Source organism: Colobus angolensis, unplaced genomic scaffold (genome assembly GCF_000951035.1).
Source record: "Colobus angolensis palliatus isolate OR3802 unplaced genomic scaffold, Cang.pa_1.0 Scaffold5, whole genome shotgun sequence".
Taxonomy (NCBI): Eukaryota; Metazoa; Chordata; class Mammalia; order Primates; family Cercopithecidae; genus Colobus; species Colobus angolensis.
In genome coordinates this window covers 31908576-31928727 of record NW_012118487.1, presented here as the reverse complement: position 1 = coordinate 31928727, position 20152 = coordinate 31908576, and the positions used below count along the sequence as shown (strand labels likewise).

General features: G+C 39.5%; 1 protein-coding gene across 1 annotated transcript in view; it reads right to left on the bottom strand.

Annotated features, from left to right (window-relative positions):
- Window positions 1-3748: 3748 nt before the first annotated feature.
- The window catches only part of CTSO (cathepsin O), a 30407-nt gene continuing 14003 nt past the window's right edge, over window positions 3749-20152 (bottom strand). Inside the window, exons 4-8 of the mRNA XM_011959726.1 lie at window positions 19773-19940; window positions 17760-17881; window positions 10082-10245; window positions 8875-8967; window positions 3749-5672 (exon numbers count right to left, since the gene is read on the bottom strand). Coding sequence (XP_011815116.1) covers window positions 5638-5672; window positions 8875-8967; window positions 10082-10245; window positions 17760-17881; window positions 19773-19940 — 582 coding nt within the window. The 3' untranslated portion in view covers window positions 3749-5637. The remainder of the gene's footprint in view (window positions 5673-8874; window positions 8968-10081; window positions 10246-17759; window positions 17882-19772; window positions 19941-20152) is intronic.

The following is a 20152-nucleotide window of genomic DNA, read 5'->3' as shown; positions in this document are numbered from 1 at the left end:
TTAGCCAGGATGGTCTCGATCTCCTGACCTCGTGATCCGCCCGTCTCGGCCTCCCAAAGTGCTGGGATTACAGGCTTGAGCCACCACGCCCAGCCTTTTGTTAGGAATCTTAATGACCAAAGACAGAAACCTATCTGAAGTTTGTCTAGAGGGGATATACTGGAGGATTACCAGCTTGCAGAATTCAAATGAACACTGCCCAGAAAGCCTTGAAAGAGGAGCCTGGAAACTCTGATGCCACAAGGACTGGGTCCAGTTGCTGGAGGTCTATATTCCCGGAACACTCTGAGATCTTTTCCGTCTCATCTCTTCTCTGTAGGTGTTGGCTTTATTCTTTCCTGTAGTAGAACAGCTTCTGTCTCAGGCTGGGTCCCAGTTTCCAGCACCACTGGACTCACACAGGGCAAACCTTCTCTTTCCCCCAGCTCCCATGCCTGTGATCTGGGAAGTGCAGTGAACTCTAATGCATGCAGAACTGAGGTAGGAGCAAGGAGCAGTCCCCTCAAAGAAGATGTGCTTTCCAGAAGAAAGGACACAGACTGAACAGTGACCCAGTTCATTTCTAATAAGACATTAATTAGGCTAAGAGTTTAAATCAGACATGAGTTTTAGTCTTCTTTTTCTAGCTTGGCCAGGTTATTGGGAAAACTTATATTTTTGTTATGGGAGGAAATACATAATATTATTTTAAAAATCTAAAATGTATGTCAACCTTGACCTAGAGTCATTATCACTAGCAAGCAGTAGGTAGGTTCTTGATGGAATTGAACTATTCTTTGGCTTCAATTGCGTTTTTTTCTTATAAGGATCATATCATCTAGTTTGTCTCAGAATTGTATATAATTGCTTTTGCCTCCATGACTGTTGTGTGCTCATGTATGTGTGTATACACAGTATCTGATGGCGACTAGGCTGATATAATACAGAGTCAAATGGCATGGTGGCTAAAAGGCACTAGTTTTGAAATCAACAAGCTCGAGGGCAAATTCTGGCTCTGCCATTTATTAACTATCTGGTACAATCATCAGTTGAAGCCTAGTTTCCTATCCATCTGGGGGTGAAAGTACTTGTTTTATAAGCTTTGCTATTTCTTAGGAAAAAAATATGTTAATAGATGTTCTGTCACCAAAGTGCCTTAGAATATTGGTGTAAATGTTATTTGTCAATGTTTATCATTATTTTAATAGACTGTATTAGTTGGGATTCTCCAAAGGGACAAAACTAATAGGATAGATGTATATATGAAGGGGAGTTTATTAAGGAGTATTGACTTACACAATCACAAGATGAAGTCCCACAATAGGTCTGCAAGCAGGAAGCCAGTCCAAGTCCCAAAACCTCAAAAGTAGGGAAGCCAATAATATAGCCTTCAGTCTGCGGCTGAAGGCCGCAGAGCCCCTGGCAAATCACTGGTGTAAGTCCAAGTGTCCAAAAGCTGAAGAACTTGGAGTGTGATGTTCCAGGGCAGGAAGCCTCCAGCATGGGAGAAAGATGGAGCCCAGAGGACTCAGCAGGTCTGTTCTTTCCATGCCTGTTTTCACACTGGCAGCTGATAAGATGGTGCCCACCCAGGCCGAGGGTGGGTCTGCCTCTCCCAGTCCACTGACTCCAATGTTAATCTCCTTTGGCAACACCCTCACAAACACATTCAGTAACAATACTTTGCATCCTTTAATCCAATCAAGTTGACACTCAATATTAACCATCACAACTTTGTCAACTTGAACCCATCCATATCTCCTGAAATTGTATATAATCTTCAAATAAGGACAATAATAAGGTCATAATTACACCTAACACAGTACAGCTATCCTTTGTACAACTGGAAGTGCACCAATCCCCAACCCAAATGCTATTACATAAAGTTAACAACACTTACATGTTGATACGAAGTAAACAAATCTGACATGACATGATAAAGCAAAAAGAAAGGAAATAAAATGAATATATTTTCTTAGTACAAGTGTATATATGTGCAAACATGTTCTCAGCAAAATAAGGAGGAAATACTCATGACAATTACAGTCCTCATTTCTGCAACTTGTCACATGGCTGAAGCTGCTATTGATGACTACCTTATTCCACTACCTCTTATTCTCTTTGTCTTCAGCAAGAACTTCAGCAAGTCATGGTTTCTTACCCAGTGGAGTGACCCAAACTTTCATTCCTGAAGTGTCTGGGCCATTTGCAGTCCTGCCAGGATTGGGCTGTTGTAGTTTCCCACTGACATTAATCACAGGGCATGACAATACTAAGAGATACCCCAAGGGATCTCCTATGTTCCACGCCTACTTTCCCTTACCTCCATTGTGGAGTAGTAGACTGATTTCATCTTGATGGTCTGGGTCAATCACCCTGGCCAATACTGTAACTCCCTTCTTAGCCTGTTGTATTAGTCTGTTGTTACGCTGCTAATAAAGACATACCTGAGACTGGGTAAGTCATAAAGGAAAGAGGTTTAATGAACTCACAATTCCACATGGTTGGGGAGGCTTCACAATCATGGTGGAAAGCAAAGGAGAAGCAAAGGCATGTTTTACATGGTGGCAGGCAAGAGAACTTGTGCAGCGGAACTCCCATTTATAAAACCATCAGATCTCATGAGACTTATTCACTACCATGAGAACAGTAGGGGGAAACCACCCTCATGATTCAATTATCTCCACCTGGCTCTGCCCTTGACATGTGGGGATTATTACAATTCAAGGTGAGATTTGGGTTAAGACACAGCCAAACCATATCATAGACTATATGGTTATATTTAGTTTTTTACACCTATATTTCTTGGTGTGACTAAGCTAGAAGTCGCAAGAGTTTTATCAAAGGATATATCAGTTATTCTTAACATAAATATCAAAATAATTTAGACTGCAAGTTCCCACCCTTGCCCAGTCACACTTGCTTGTAGTGCTGATGACTCACTTTATAACTTTTAAATGGGTTGGAAAATCACTGTAAGGTTGGCTAATCTAGTATTCACTTTGAGATCTTTGTGAAACTACATCCGGAAACATGTTGATGACTTTCATTATGACCTCTAATTATTAGATGAGGATTTTGTTGCTTTGTCTTAAGTAGTTTGTTATGGCTAGAGCACAGCATTAGAGCAATTGAACTATGCAGCACAGTAGCAATCATGGTTGAAAAGGTAGAGAGGAGCTTCTTCATGAAAGCTCACTTAAAAGAGCTCGCATGGTATCATAGGCACTGGGAACCCTTGAATGGTTGTGAACAGAAAACCTGATATCTTTGAGAAATGTAAATGCGGGGGGAACAAAGTAGATGGACTATAAGAATATTGATCTGAATCAGTGGACTCTGAGTCTGGATTAAGGGACATAGAGTATAATGAGTAGCTACTGAATAATGGAGATAAATGACACTAAAGAACATTGCAACTAAGAAATGACAGTAGCCACAGGAGGCAGGTGATTCACTGATGGGTTACCAAGGTGTGGATGACCTGCTTAAACGTTTAGGATTTGTCTTAATGTTATTGATTGGGTGATTCCATAATGTTGATTCTGTTAACCAAAATAGAGGCTCTAGGAGGTAAAGGAGATTTTTGTTGGGGGCGGTGGGAGGAGTTAGGGAAGATGATGAATGGAGTTTTGGAAACACTGAGGTTGAAGTGCCTATGGAGAAAACCAAAAGCTGGATATATTAATTTAGAGCTGAGAAAACAGTGTAAATATAAAGCACATTAATACTGTGTTGGCGAAATGTAAGCCATACAGTTAAGAAGAGGTTCTTTTTAAATCAAAGTCAAATGTAGGTTGTTTTATTGTAAATATCATCAAAATCCACAACAGCAGAAACATATTAATCATTCTGAAATTTAAAAATCCTTTAGAATTTGAGAAAGAGTATTAGAAATGCATTTATATCACATAGAAAGTCAGTAGCAAATACAAACTAGACAAGCAGGACATAGTTCTTTTCTGGCATGCCTGAATAATAAAAATATTTATCAATTAAAATGTCAATATCTGTCTTACTGGAACATCTCTAAACCTGAGTCAACAAACATTCTTTTGGGATTGGGTCTGATTGGTGTAAGAAGAGAAATACAGCATTTTGTTTATCTAATCACAGGGAAGGATAAACAAAGGGCAAAAGTGACAGAAAAAGTTAGATGCCCTTGAATTTTTTTAGTGGTTGTTGCTGCATTTCATGTTTCATTTTTGTTAGATCATACACATTAGGAAAGAATGACAAAGTTTAGAGAAGAAATATGTATGTACATAGTATCAGAAATAATTTTCTTGTATTGACTCATTTAATATGGTTGTACTTATATTCAATCAGAAGGTCAACTCTTTTGCTATAAGGTTCTTACACTGCTAACAAGAAATGGCTTGTTTTCTGGTTGCAGGTCATGAACAGCACACAGTGTCCCTTCTAGGCACACTGGATTATTGATCACTGCACAGACGCAGGCTAATCAGAATTGCACCTGAAAGCACTTGTGCAATTAGTGATGCAAGAGTGATCACAGGAATCAAGACCGGGAGCCAAGGGAAAGAAAAAAAGGTGCACAAAGAAGCAATTCAGATGGGAGACCAGGAAAGCTAAGGGGAAAACTGGGAAACAGAGTCTGGAAAACTCACAGTTTGACTGATACCCAGGGTTAAGAGATGGGACTTTGATAAGAGTGGTGCCTATGAATTAGGGGAGGAAGGAAGAGGTGGGATCCTAATGTTGGTAAAAGTATAGAGACAAAGGGAGCCAACTAAGTGGCTAGAAAATAGAAATGGAAAGTAAAAATGAGACTTAATTCTTTAGTCAGGGAAGCAAAGCCACCAGGAAAACTTGAGAAAGAGTAAGAGAAAGAGAGGGAGAAATTATGAGATAATATTTTGATATACTAGAGAACAAAATATTATTCTCCAGTATAAAAAGAACAAAGTAAGAAATACGATCTATTGGATTCCTATTCACAAAGAAAATTAACAAACAGTAATTTGTCTCTTAGGCAATGCTACTAGAAGTTACTTATGTAGTTGTCTTATTGTTCATTTAATTTCAGTTTGAGGGGATTTTACCCTTTTCCTTCCTTCTACATGGTCACTCTGCTGTTCAAAGAGTAAGCACCATTTGTTTAGGTAAAGCAATTGGTGTTGCAAATCCTTCCGATATACCATCTCAGAGGGCTGCTAAATAATGAACTGTACAAGGAACACAAAATTTTAGGTTGGCCGTTCTTGTGTATAGGGGTAACCTAAAGCTAGTAATTATACCCCACAAAAGAAAACAAATTCTTATGACCTCTTTGATCCCACCTGAAATATCTCATAATAAACAATCAAATATATAATAAGCAAATAAAAGTAAACAGCAGCCTCCCCCAGTTGCAGGGGCCTAAAATATTTCCTAATCTGAATTTCCTCTCAGGGCAAGAAACTATTCCATAGGCTTCCTTGCAGGCTTCTGCGCTGGAGTGTGTCCCACTGACTTTGGTTGTCCATCTCTCTACAAGAAGGTAACATTCTGAAACTTAGTTTAAATACTACTAGGCCTTAGAATCTTTTGTAGGTAGTTGCTGAAACTTGAAGTTGAATAACACTTTGAAGTACTAGGTTACATTGCATTATGAAAACCTTCATTTTGTAGCTGTCTCTTGATCTGCCCAACATGTCACACAAATATAGAAGAAACAGAATCTGCAATACCTAAGGGGAAAAAAGGAATCATTAGTCTATTTCCTCTTTAGATGCTTTTGAAATTGTAAAATAAAGCAATTTCTCACTTGGGTTCAGAAAGAGTTAGTATCTGCTAAGAAAATAATGTAATACTTATCACAGCTTGTCAATGTAAACATGGTATCATCAAAAGCAGATATTAGAGGAGATTAGGCATATTAGAAGTATGCCTAATACTTTTGTTTTAAGAAACTAAAATAATTTTAAAGATTTTAAAAATCTACAACAAAAACTACTTGTTAACTGAATAAATGTATGCATCTGTATTGAACTAATACATTATTTCTTAGAGGCAAAATAACTTAAGAAATTATTTTAAATGCAATTTCATAACTCAAATTCTAAAATTTGAATGTGGGTAAAACTTTAATAAATCACAAGTGTGCTATGCTTTCTTTATACACAAGAACATAGACTGTAACATCATGGCAAAAGCGGTAACTAGCCTATCCGAAGACTGGTTTTTATTGTAACTAACCATATCTTCGAAATCTCTTGCAGCTATGAAATACTATCTGCCTTACACCATTGTTCATAAGAGTAATATGACATCATTGTAACTTTCAGGGAATACTCACTTTCAGGAAGAATTTCAATCCTCATATGATTACTAACCAGGCATGGCCTTAAAGATTTATATTATGAAAGCAGGTGGAGAGCAGAAATGATCTCCACTCACCCTTAGTAGCTGAGGGATGGAGAAAGGCTGTGGTGAGGGATGTAGTTATAACTGAGGCAATTATAACGAATATTTGAATTATGATATTTTAACACTCCTGTCAGAGATTTGAAAGCAGTCACCCCTCAGCCCAAATCCAAGATCCACCACTGCTGCAGTCAGACATAATATATGTTTAGCAGCAAGGGTTCAATGATTAGCATCAGTAATTTTTTATTTTTATTTATTTATTTGTTTTTGAGATAGTGTCTTGTTCTGTCACCCAGGCTGGAGTACAGAGGCCTGATCTCAGCTCATTGCAACCTCTGTCTCCCAGGTTCAACTGATTCTCCTGCCTCAGCCTCCCAAGGAGCTGGGATTACAGGCGTGCACCACCATGCCTGGCTAATTTTTGTATTTTTAGTAGAGACAGGGTTTCATCATGTTGGTCAGGCTAGTCTTTGAACTCTTGACCTTGTGATCTGCCCGCCTCAGCCTCCCAAAGTGCTGGGATTACAGGCGTGAGCCACTACGCCCGGCCAGCATCAGTAATTTATCTGCAAGTTCCAAAGATGTATGAGCTCCCAGTAATGCTGAAAAGTGGAGGCCTGATGGGATTGCTAGTGCTCTGGCCAATACATTTCTGTGGTGTTGACTTTTTTCAATGAATAACTTATTTTATTTTATTTTATTTTTTTGAGATGGAGTCTCGCTCTGTCGCCCAGGCTGGAGTGCAGTGGTCGGATCTCAGCTCACTGCAAGCTCTGCCTCCCGGGTTTACGCCACTCTCCTGCCTCAGCCTCCCGAGTAGCTGGGACTACAGACGCCCGCCACCTCGCCTGGCTCGTTTTTTGTATTTTTTTTTTAGTAGAGACGGGGTTTCACCGTGTTAGCCAGGATGGTCTTGATCTCCTGACCTCGTGATCCGCCCACCTCGGCCTCCCAAAGTGCCGGGATTACAGGCTTGAGCCACCGCGCCGGCCTGAATAACTTATTAAAACTGTCTCATCAGGGTGACAGAATAGATCACTCATGAACTCTCATAGATTCTGCCTTATGGAATGATTGGATAATAAGCATTAAACATAAACTTTCAAATTTTTCTGTAACTAATCAGTCTCATAATCTGAAAGATTCTGCATTTTAAAAAAATTGTATATATGTTGGAACAAATTATTACGAGAAATGACATGATTGCTCTAATATGTAACTTAGTTTGGGTCTAGCTTCATTCAGAAAATACATTGATTTCTAAACCAAAAGTTGTAGAACATAGGTTTAAATATGGTTTTATAAGGTTAAAATTCTTAACCAGCTATTTTAGTTTGGTTGATGGTCCATTTAAAAAGTTGTCATTCAGGGCCGGGCGCGGTGGCTCAAGCCTGTAATCCCAGCACTTTGGGAGGCCGAGACGGGTGGATCACGAGGTCAGGAGATCGAGACCATCCTGGCTAACACAGTGAAACCCTGTCTCTACTAAAAAATACAAAAAACTAGCCGGGCGAGGTGGCGGGCGCCTGTAGTCCCAGCTACTCCGGAGGCTGAGGCAGGAGAATGGCGTAAACCCGGGAGGCGGAGCTTGCAGTGAGCTGAGATCCGGCCACCGCACTCCAGCCTGGGCGATAGAGTGAGACTCCGTCTCAAAAAAAAAAAAAGTTGTCATTCAGGCCGGTCATGGTGGCTCACGCCTGTAATCCCAGCACTTTGGGAGGCTGAGGAGGGCGGATCACGAGGTCAGGAGATCAAGACCATCCAGGCTAACACGGTGAAACCCTGTCTCTACTGAAAATACAAAAACAAAAAATTAGCTGGGCGTGGTGGTGGGCCTCTGTAGTCCCAGGTAATCAGGAGGTTGAGGCAGGAGAATGGTGTGAACTCGGGAGGTGGAGCTTGCAGTGAGCCGAGATAGCACCACTGCACTCCAGCCTGGGAGACAGAGTGAGACTGCATCTCAAAAAAAAAAAGAAGTTGTCATTCAATAAAAAAGCATGTTTGGTATTTGCCTAAGCCTCTCAATTCTAGTGGGTGTTTTGCTAGAATTTTGTAGATGGCAAGGGGCCTATTAAGTCACAAACAATACTAATGCTGTTTCCGTATATTTAAAACAAAGAAAAACTCTTGATAATTATTAAGCAGATATTACAATACACAAATTAAGAAAACTTTATAGTTATGAAATGTAAATTTGGAACAAGAAGACATTTCTGCAGGAGTCCAGTCTCCTAAGCTTTGTGTTTATCTCGTTTTTAAAGTAATTAACCTTGGTAAATTATTACTTTATCTTATGTTTTAAGATATATATGTAACATATATTTTTTACTAAGGTCCCTCTTCCTTTTTCAAATACTAATATGTTTAACAGTTCCTCTTGTAAAACACTTTTTTTGTTCATCATTTGGTTAAAGGACAAAAACTATTACTGCTAAAGTGGTTTGAGTATATTGTAACTCTAAAATATTCTAATAATCTCCTTCATATTTATCTCGAGGTTTTAAACACAAATTTATGACTTACCACAAACATTACTTCCCATTTTGACATGGGCGTAACCATCTACTCCCCATGAACTTCCCCAAGAATTCCGCACAATCCAATATGGAGTGCTTCCTACAATGAAACATAAATGGTAACAAATCCTGAAAACTCAACTTTGTTATGAATGTTTAAGTTTCTTTATTTTAAGTTGGATTCTTGATAAGGATAGTAGCTCTGAGAAGAAGATTAAAAATGTAATGTAATGTAATGTAATGGAACTTAAACCACTTTATTTTAACTAAGTAAATCTGCGCAGTACTTAGGGACACACTCCAATCAGTAGAAATATATGTTTGAATTCACTTCCCTTTATACAGGGACTGCATAAAATGAAAACAAACACCAATTTCCAAGGAATGAGAAAAAGAAACAAAGAACTGATACATACATATGATAAAATAATATGCACTTACCTTTTCCCAGCAATTATTCTAAATATTCCAGATAGTTTTATATTGATAAACATTATCACCATTTTAACAAGATATCCACCCAAAAATTGACAGGTGGAATCTGATAAGACATTTATATTGGGAACAGGCCCCCCAAATCTGGCCATAAACTGGCCCCAAAACTGGCCATAAACAAAATCTCTGCAGCACTGTGACATATTCGTGATGGCCATGGTGCCCACGCTGGAAGGTTGTGGGTTTACCGGAATGAGGGCAAGGAAAATCTGGCTGAACCCAGGGCAGGAAACTGCTTAAAGGCGTTTTTAAACCACAATAATAGCACGAGCAATCTGTTCCTTAAGGACATGCTCCTGCTGCAGATAACTAGCCAGACCCATCCCTTTATTTCAGCCCATGTCTTTATTTCCCATAAGGAATACTTTTAACCTATAATCTACAGAAACAATGCTTATCATTTGCTTGCAGTCAATAAATATGTGGGTAAAGCTCTGTTCAGGGCTCTCAGCTCTGAAGGCTGTGAGACCCCTGATTTCCCACTCCACACTCTATATTTTGTGTGTGTGTCTTTAATTCCTCTAGTGCCACTGGGTTAGGGTCTCCACGACCAAGCTGAGCTCGTCACATTTGCACCTATAAGATTGTTGAGAAGTTGTGAAGGTCTTATGAGGACTTAGCCACAGCAGAACCAAATTTCAACGTTCTACAGGATGGTGATCATGTTGCAGTCAGCATCCAAGCTGGAAAGCAATAAACTGAGTCTTATCAGCACTTACCTGTTTTATCAAACCCAGTTATGAGAACTGCATGATTTGCTTCTCCACTAGAGCAGTGATGCTGTATAATGCCTCCCAGATAATCTTGCCAGCTCACTGCATCTACTATGACTACCAAAGGGCCAAAAGTAAGAAGTGCTTTTGCCATTTCATCTTCTTGGTTACTACCAAAAGAGGAAATATTTGGTTAGAAAATATAGTTTTTAAGGTAAAAATAACAATGATTTATATAATCTGTGTATGATTCTGAGTAGGTTTGGTTGCAGTTACAAAGGACCTAAACAATGGAAGCTAAGTCAGAGAGATTGGTAGTCTGTGGTTGGGATAGGGTTACAGGTTATCAAGAACCCAAGCTCTTTCTCTATCATTGTGTTGCTATTCAAAGGTCTCCATTTTCAGGGTCCATTCATGGTCCAAGATGGCTGCTGGGACTCCAGCCATTTAACCCATATTTAAGACAGCTGGAAGTAGAAAGGAGAAGTGGTACATCTCTGTTGAAAAGACTTCCCAGAAATAACACGCAACACTTCCACATATATCTTCACGGATTTCATTGGCCAGAACTCAGTCATATGACTAAGTCTAGCTTAAAGGAAGATGGGGAATGAGTTCTGTAGCTGGCTGGAAAGTTAGTGAAGATATAGGGCTTCTTTTATTAAGGAAAGTGGAAAGACTGGATATTTGGAGATATTTTGCCATCTCTGGCACACCGTGAGAATCAAGAGACTAACTTATGTTAGTCACTTTCAAATATAGAAATTATAGGGAAGGGCTACCCCAAAGTGGCTAATATAATTATACAATAGTAGAAATGTTAAACAAATATTTTAAAAAGACAAGAAATGTTAGGATGCCAGAAGAACTAGGTGTTAGACTGTGAAGACTGCAAAATACACAATTATTGCTTTCAGACATGGACATAAAGTCTCATATTATACAACATTTGTCCTTCATCGATCTTACAAGTGAGTGATCAAATCATTATTGACATTTTTCAAAGGACAGCTTTCTGGGTGAAGGATACTGAAACAAGTTCCTAATAGTTCAAGCCAGTAAGATAGCATTTTGTAGTTTACTGATACAGCAAGCCAGGGGTGGATTAGTGGCTTGAAAGAGTAAATAATCTTTCATGATGACCAGCTGGAGACCAGTTTCTAGCAAGGGAATATTTTGTCCACAGAGGAGCAAAAAGTTGACTGCATAATAATGGAATTTTTTGAAATAGAAACTATATACTCATTTTATACATTTATTCATGTTACCTATTAACATGAATATCTGCTTTTTGAGATAAGCAGACATTTCTAATTTTTGCAACTGTAAAACAGTTCATATTAACAAAGATGATCTTGAGACAGGCAAAATTGTAAAGTTTTTAAAAGGGTCATGATAGGTTACAGGTTTTTAATCATCCCACACCTGGGTTCAAAGTCCAACTATACACTGCAGCCCTTCAACCTACTGTGAAGAATCAATATAAGGATAAAATTATATAATTTTGCAAGCCATGAATTATATAGCATACCCAGCACATAAGTTATACTCCAAGTTTACAATAAGGATTATTTATTTCCCTCATTTCTAACTTATCTAATAACTAATTTTGTTCCCCATAGGATTTAGTGTATAAAGTATATCTTATTGTATCAAAATTCTTGATTTAAACATGATATATATATATATATATATATATATAATAATCTCTCTATTAACCAGAACACAGCTGTCTCCCCCAATTTGAGATAAAAAAGGATTACTGGAAGTTCATCTCATCAAAGATCCAGTTTCAGGGACACCAGGAGAAAAGCAGAAAGATCAAGAAGAAGGAATATTTTTAGAATGCAAAGGGTAACTGACATTGTGTAATCAAAGAAACAATTTAGTAATAATCCCTGATTTGAGCTAGAGCTGAAGAAAAGATATCAAAGATTAGAAGTAAGAAATAGAATGACAAGCCTCAGTCATAAGCAGAGGCAAATGTTCCATTTGGTGCCAGAATTGAGTGGCGTTGCTATCATTTGTCTTTCAGACAGATGTCAGCTTTTACAGAGTTCAAATATGCTCCAGACAGCATTTTAATTTTCATTATTAACCCAATATAAAACTACTATCAACATGTACATTGTTGATAATGGCTATATTATCAAACATTGATTCCATGAGTTTACTATTCATTTCACAGATTAATAATTTCCAAAACCTAGTCTTCAAAGAATTTTCCTAAATTTTATTGTCATCAAGATGCGGCAATGAAGGCAAGTCTGACCTGTTACCGACACTTCATGATGTAGATTTCCATCTCATCTTCCCTAGAATTCAGTGCGTTATACTGTGTCTGAATTTTTCTGACTGTTGTTATATGTAGTAGGTTCCTACAGTTTTTGTTTATTTACATGGTCATTCTCATATTCTAGTTTGAGTTCTCAAATTTTTGGGGTCTGATAAAAATTCATGAAGAACCCTGGGGGATCATTTTGCTTTAAAATTAGATTATATTTTTATGTTTTAGAGGACTTTTTCCCTTCTTAGATGTGTTCAGGTTCTGTACAATATTTTAAAGAGTATTTGGCTGAAAACCTAAGACCTCATGACCTTACCAATAGTGTTGGGAGTAAAAGCACAAGCTTTGGAGTTGAACAGATACGAGTTCTAATCCGACTCCACAGTTTACGAGCTGTATGGCCCTCCCTGAGTCTCAGGCATCCACCTTACATGGAAATAATATTACTGAAGTACAAAGGACCAGGTCTTGTGCCCAGTTAGAGCAAATGCTTTGGAAGACCTTCCCACATCCTCAGGCTGTCACCAATGCAATGCACACTCACCCAGCTTGCAACAATGAGATCCTGCAGCCCTTTCCCTGAGCTCTTTTCCTCCTAGAGTCTGGAAAGCAAGCCTAGTCCCCATCTCTATCCCCAGCTGCACCCTCAACTAATGAACCAGGGAAGACAACAATCATCAACTTGGGTGGGATGGCACTGAAGTGTACATTTTACCCTGGCTGCCAGAGTTCCCCAGCAGGACTAAGCACGAGGTTAGCCACAGCACTAACTGGCTTAATTGAGAAACCCTGCTGCCCTGGTTCTCTCATTTCCCCACCCCACTACCAGTCTTTCCTGGGATCACTTCCTAGGTGTTCCAACTGAACTCTTGCTATTTCCTTCTAAATCTGTTCTTGTCTTAGACTTTCAAGTTTCATTAATGTTAATTCTATTTTTCAGTCATTCAGATCAAAAGGCCAGGAATCCTCCTAGACTCCCTTCTCTCTTATCTCATCTCCAATAAAAAACTGTGTAGGGCTTTACCCTCTGTTTGGGGTATGAATCTATACATACCCGTCATCTCTCATCTCCACGGCCATTCTTCTAATACCCTGCTCTAAGGCTACTGCTTGGGGACTGACACGGTTTGGCTGTGTCCCCACTCAAGTCTCAAATTGAACTGTATCTCCCAGAATTCCCATGTGTTGTGGGAGGAAGCCAGGGTGAGGTAATTCAATCATGGGGGCCAGTCTTTCCAGTGCCATTCTCGTGATAGTGAATAAGTCTCATGAGATCTGATGGTTTTATCAGGAGTGTCTGCTTTTGCTTCTTCCTCAGTTTCTCTTGCTACTGCCATGTAAGAAGTGTAAGAAGTGCCTTTCACCTCCCACCGTGATTCTAAGGCCTCCCCAGCCATGTGGAACTGTAAGTCCAATTAAATCTCTTTTTCTTCCCAGTCTCAGGTACGTCTTTATCAGCAGCATGAAAATGGACTAATACAGTAAATTGGTGTTAGTAGAGTTGGGCATTGCTGGAAAGATACCCGAAAATGTGGAAGTGACTTTCTAACTGGGTAATAGGCAGAGAGGGCTGGAACAATTTCAAGGGCTCAGAAGAAGATAGAAAAATGTGTGAAAGTTTGGAACTTCCTAGAGACTTGTTGAATGGCTTTGCCCAAAATGCCAATAGTGATATGAACAATAAATAGGTCCAAGCTGAGGTGGTTTCAGATGGAGATAAGAAACTTGTGGGAAACGGAGCAAAGGTGACTCTTGTTACGTTTTAGCAAATAGACTGGCAGCATTTTGCCACTGCCATAGAGATTTGTGGAACTTTGAACTTGGGAGAGATAATTTAGGGTATCTGGTGGAAAAAATTTCTAAGCAGCAAAGCATTCAAAAGGTGACTTGGGTGCTGTTAAAAGCATTCCATTTTAAAAGGGAAACATAAAAAGAGCATAAAAGTTCAGAAAATTTGCAACCTGATGATGCAGTAGAAAAGAAAAACCCGTTTTTTGAGGAGAAATTCAAGCCAGCTGCAGAAATTTGCGTAAGTAGCAAGGAGCCTAATGTTAATCCCCAAGATCATGGGGAAAATGTCTTCAGGTCATGTCAGACACCTTTATGGCAGGCCCTCCCATCACAGGCCTGGACGCCCAGGAGGAAAATGTGGTTTTGTAGGCTAGGCCCAGGGTCCTCATGCTGTGTGCAGCCTAGGGACTTAGTGCCCTGTGTCCCAGATGCTCCAGCCATGGCTCAAAGGGGCCAACATAGAGCTCAGGATGTGGTCTTGGCAGCTTCCATTTGGGGTTGAGCCTGTGGGTGCACAGAAGCCAAGAACTGAGATTTGGGAACCTCCACCTAGATTTCAGAAGATGTATGGAAATGCCTGGATGCACAGGCAAAAGTTTGCTGCAGGAGCAGGGCCCTCATGGAAACCTCTGCTTGGGCAGTGCAGAAGAAAAACGTGGGGTGTCTGACCCTGAAAGAGTCCCACGGGAGCTGTGAGAAGAGGGCCACTTCCTCCAGTCCCCAGAATGGTAGATCCACTGACAGCTTGCACCATGCACCCAGAAAAGCCGCAGACACTCAATGCCAGACCATGAAAGCAGTCAGGAGGGAGGCTGTACCCTGCAATGCACAGAGGCAGAGCTGCCCAAGACCATGGGAACCCACATCTTGCATCAGCATGACCTGGATGTGAGATCTGGAATCAAAGGAGATCATTTTGGAACTTCAAAATTTGACTGCCTGCTGGATTTTGGCATTGCATGGGCCCTGTAACCCCTTTGTTTTGGCCAATTTCTCCCATTTGGAATGGCTGTATTTACCCAATACCTGTATCCCTATTGAATCTAGGAAGTAATTAGCTTGCTTTTGATTTTACAGGCTCATAGGCAGAAGGGACTTCTCTTTTCTCAGTTAACACTTTGGACTGTGGACTTTTGGGTTAATGCTGAAATGAGGTAAGACTTTGGGGGACTGTTGGGAAGGCATGATTGGTTTTGAAGTGGGAGGACATGAGATTTGGAGGGGCCAGGGATGGAATGATACGGTTTGACTGTGCCCCCACCCAAGTCTCAACTTGAATTCTATCTCCCAGAATTCCCGCATGTTGTGGAGGGACCCGGGGGAGGTAATTGAATTCATGGGGGCTGGTCTTTCCCATGCTATTGTCGTGACAGTGAATAAGTCTCACAAGATCTTATGGGTTTATCAGGGGATTCTGCTTTTGCTTCTTCCTCATTTCCTCTTGCTGCCACCACGTAAGAAGTGCCTTTTGCCTCTCGCCATGATTCTGAGGGCTCCTCAGCCATGTGGAACTATAAGTCCAATTAAACCTCTTTTTCTTCCCAGTCTTGGGTATGTCTTTATCAGCAGTATGAAAACAGACTAATACAGGGACAGTATGACCTCATCTCCTACTAGTCTTGTCTTTTTTCTCCACACTGCAGCCACAGTGGCTTCATCATTGTTCTAACATGCGAGACATGTTTCTGCTTCACGATCTTTGCATTTACAGCCTCTCTGCTTGGAACAATTTTCCCCCCAGATATCTGCGTGGTTAAGTCCACACACTTCTCCACGTCTTCACTTGAACATAACCTTTTCAGTGAGTGAGACCCGCTAGGCAACCCTTTCTCAAATTGTACACTCCCCCTACTACCAGATCTTTCCTCTTCCTCCCACTGTTTTCTTTTGTTCTCTTAGGAAATTATTACAGTTAACATGCCATATGCATTTTTATTTTTCGTTGATTGTCTGTCTCAATTACTAATGAGGGCAAGGTTTTTGTCTGTTTTGTTCTTTGCCAAATTCCCAGAACTTAAAAAAAAGTCAGTAAATATCTGAATGAATACATATATCAAAGAAAGATCTTCCTGCAGTCAACTGCTATCAGCTTAGCATTGTACGGTTACAGTTTAATCTTCAATATAAACAAGAGATTTTGATTGGGACCTCTTCCTTCCTAATCAAAGGCCCAATGCCAATAACTCCTGCATTCTCTCTTTCCCTTAATTCAGACTAATGCCTATTATTCTTTTGCTGCTTCTTAATTTTTTTTATCAATTTCCTACCATGACAAGGGATTCCCTTAATCCCTTTTAATGATATTTTGTTGATCTAGTTTTTTCTTGTACACATCCTTCCCTTACACTCTCAAGGAAGTCACAGTTTATAGGGCACACTTTCTCATTTTAGAAAGCACATGACCTTTACCCCCAAAGGAGATGCTGACCAAGGCACTCAGTGACCCTGAACATTTCATTATAAGTCCTACGTAGCCTGCCAGCTGTGGAATTAAGGCTGTCTGGTACATGGCTCCTAGGGTCACCCTGAGGACCCTTGTTGCAGACCAGAGCTGTGTTGACAACCTGCCAGTTCTCTGGCACACTTACGCACATTTAAACGGGTACATTTTGTTCAAGGATGCAATTTCACCCTTGATTTCTTTCAGATCCCCTGGGTAGATACCATCTGGATCAAGGGATTCTTTTATATTCAGGACCACTAAGTCATAGGGCATTCTGTTACCTTATCCAAATTTAATTTAGTTCCTCTGTTTTCTCTGTTTCAAAAGACTGCAAAGTTCCCATCATATATTTTCTTAATGAAGCCGGGAGTTGGTTGGGTCTCCCTTTGTCCTTTTCACCCATGAACTCTGTCAAATGGTCATGATGAGTCTCCAGCCAGCTCTGTGTTTTTCATGTTTTTAAAGCATTTTTAATGATTGTTTCCCCCAAAACTATCCAAAGTTATCTTGCCCTTCAATCCCAACACAAGTCCTTTCCCTCAGCCTGTCTTTATCTATCCCTGCATTCCCATCATTATGTAGTTATAGTGTATGCTACATAATTTATCTTCAGTAATATACGCTTCCTTCTTGTTTCTAATCTGAAGTTTTGTGTTATATTTTTTAAATGGCTGATGTCTTGAAAAATGCAAAGAACATAAATGGTATTTAAAATATGCTTCCTGATATGTAGCCTGTGTGACATTAGCTGCACAAAGCAATTCTGGATGGACTCACCATTAAGATTGAAATATGTTAATGGTATTATAACACTTAAATTTGATAAGATGAAGGTGGTAAATATAAATATAAATTATGCACTAATAATTTATAAGCATAATAAAATATAAAATATAACAAATAAATATACATATAAATTATACCTTAAACAGAATTTAAATTTTTCATTTCTATTGCAATGACATTTGGAAAATTAAGTAGATTATAATTAAGAAACAACATTTACAACATTTCATTGTAATTGCTACTGTTTCTAGTAAAAAGTAGGTTTTACAACGATTAAGAGTATGCAGTGATGCCTTCAATCAAATTATTAACTAAATAGTCAATAGATCATAAATTTAAAATATATAAAGAAAAACATAATACAGTAAGACTTTTACCTGAAGTCATATGCAGAATAACCTTTGATTGAAAATCCAGAATGTGAACCAGAAAAGTAATGGCACAGACCATTTTGTGCTTTAAAAGGATATTCTGAATCTTTCACCAGTTTTACTTGCATCTAAAAGAAAACAATCACTGAAAATGTTTACTGTCAATTGTTTTATAAATCAAATAGAACTTACTTCACTGTGTCAAAGCAGGTCCAATTTCACACACCTCCATCACGTGCATATTCTTTGCATTCTTTTGCTTTTCTTTCTTGAGACAGAGTCTTGTTCTGTTGCTCAGGCTGGTGTGCAGTGGCTCAATCTTGTCTCACTGCAACCTCCACCTCCTGGGCTCCAGTGATCATCCCACCTCCATCTCCCCAGTAGCTGTGACTACAGGTATGAGCCACTACACCAGGCTAACTTTTTGTATTTTTTGTAAAGACGGGGTCTCACTCTGTTGCCCAGGTTGGTCTTAAACTCCTGGACTCAACAAATTCACCTGCTTTGGCCTCCCGAAATACTGGGATTATAGGCATGAGGCTCTGTGCCCAGTCTATACTTTGGGCTTTTAATATTATAAATTAAATCTATCCAGAACAAGATGCTTGTTCTGGATAGCCTAGACATTTGGAGTCAATATCTTTCCTTCTCCCTTACTTCTCTGTATCTTACAGCATCCTTTTGTAGATCCTCCATGGATCTAATAACAGTCTTGTCATCTTTCTCCTGACGGTGCTATAGGACAACTCACTTTCCTCCCAGTGCTTCTGGTTCTGCCAAGTCCTTCAGACTCCATTCGGTGGTTTATACACAGGCAATGGGTAAGCCAAGCATTCTTTCTATCTTCACTTTTATGCCATTCATATAGCATGTGTCAAATACTTCATAGTTATCTGTACAAAATCCTCCCTTTTTGAATGCTAGGCTAACGAAAGGGAGGAGACTCATAATTCTTTGCTGTATACAGTGTGTACAAAGCAGCTCCTGGAATACGTGATTAAAAATGCAACCAATGGATAATGGAAGAGAATGGAAGAGAATTCAGGTTTGGGGAACTCTGGCTTGATGACGTTTTACAGAACCCAACAGCACCCTTATTCTGCATGCAAATTTCATGCAGCTGATATCGGATCTGGGACACTGTCAGGGCAAGTCCTAAGAACACTGAGGGACACTGGGGTATACTGAGCAAACCCTACTGTGAGAGGCCGGGGAATGAAGGTACAACTTCGTCTCAGCTACTGACTTGGCAACATGATCTCACCTCTCAGGCTTCATTTCTTCATCTATAAAAAGAGATACAGGCTGGGCACGGTGGCTCATGCCTGTAATCCCAGTACTTTGGGAGGCTGAGGCGGGTGGATCACAAGGTCAGGAGTTCGAGATCAGCCTGGCCAATATGATGAAACCACATCTCTACTAAAAAAGCAAAACAAAACAAAACACCAAAAAAATTAGCCAAGTGTGGTAATGGGCACTTGTAGTCCCAGCTACTCAGGAGGCTGAGGCAGCAGAATTACTTGAACCCGGGAAGCGGAGATTGCAATGAGCCAAGATTGCACCAGTGTACTCCAGCCAGGGTGACAGAGTGAGATGCTGTCTCAAAAAAAAAAAAAAAAAAAAATAAGTGAGACCATGCGTCTCTAATTCCCTTTTAACCTTAATATTCAGAAATTCCATGAAAATAAAAAAAATCATATATTCTCAACTTTCTGGGGAATTATGAGATATTCAGATCTGCAAAAAAGCATGTATATACTAAGAACTGTCAAGAAATAAATATAAATATTTCTCTGAAGACAGACGTCAGATTTTTCCCCTTTTGATTTCTTGACAATTGCTTTGCCTAGAAATGATTCTTTTTAAATATTCTGATTAATTACTTCAAACTTTGATCATCTACATTTCTGAGCATGGAAACATTATTTAATATATGCGAACAAACTGTCTGAATTTTGAACACATAGTAAACAAGCAAAAAAGGAAATAAAGAGTTTAAAAGACTGAGAGACTAGTCACCTTGTTTAACCAGTTCAAAGCATTGAGAGTAGAGCCTCCATTGCAGCCATAATTAGTATACGAACAGTCAATGACCTGCTGGACACTTAGGTCTTCCAGGGGCTTCCCTTTTATTGCATATGCAGATTCCACTGCCCCCACCACGCTGAAGGCCCAGCATCCTCCACACTGTTTAAAAATAGAAAAAGGGGTAGTATTTATAGGGTTTAAATCAACTTACCAACATCTCTAAATATAACAAGTTATCAAATCAAGTAAGGTTTCCAGAATCTGGAAACCTACACAATATATATGCCTATCCTCTAGATTTTTAAATTGAAAAAAAGAGAAAACCAAAAGTCCCTTCTGAGCATCATTTAATTATTAGTTCATGTTGTCAG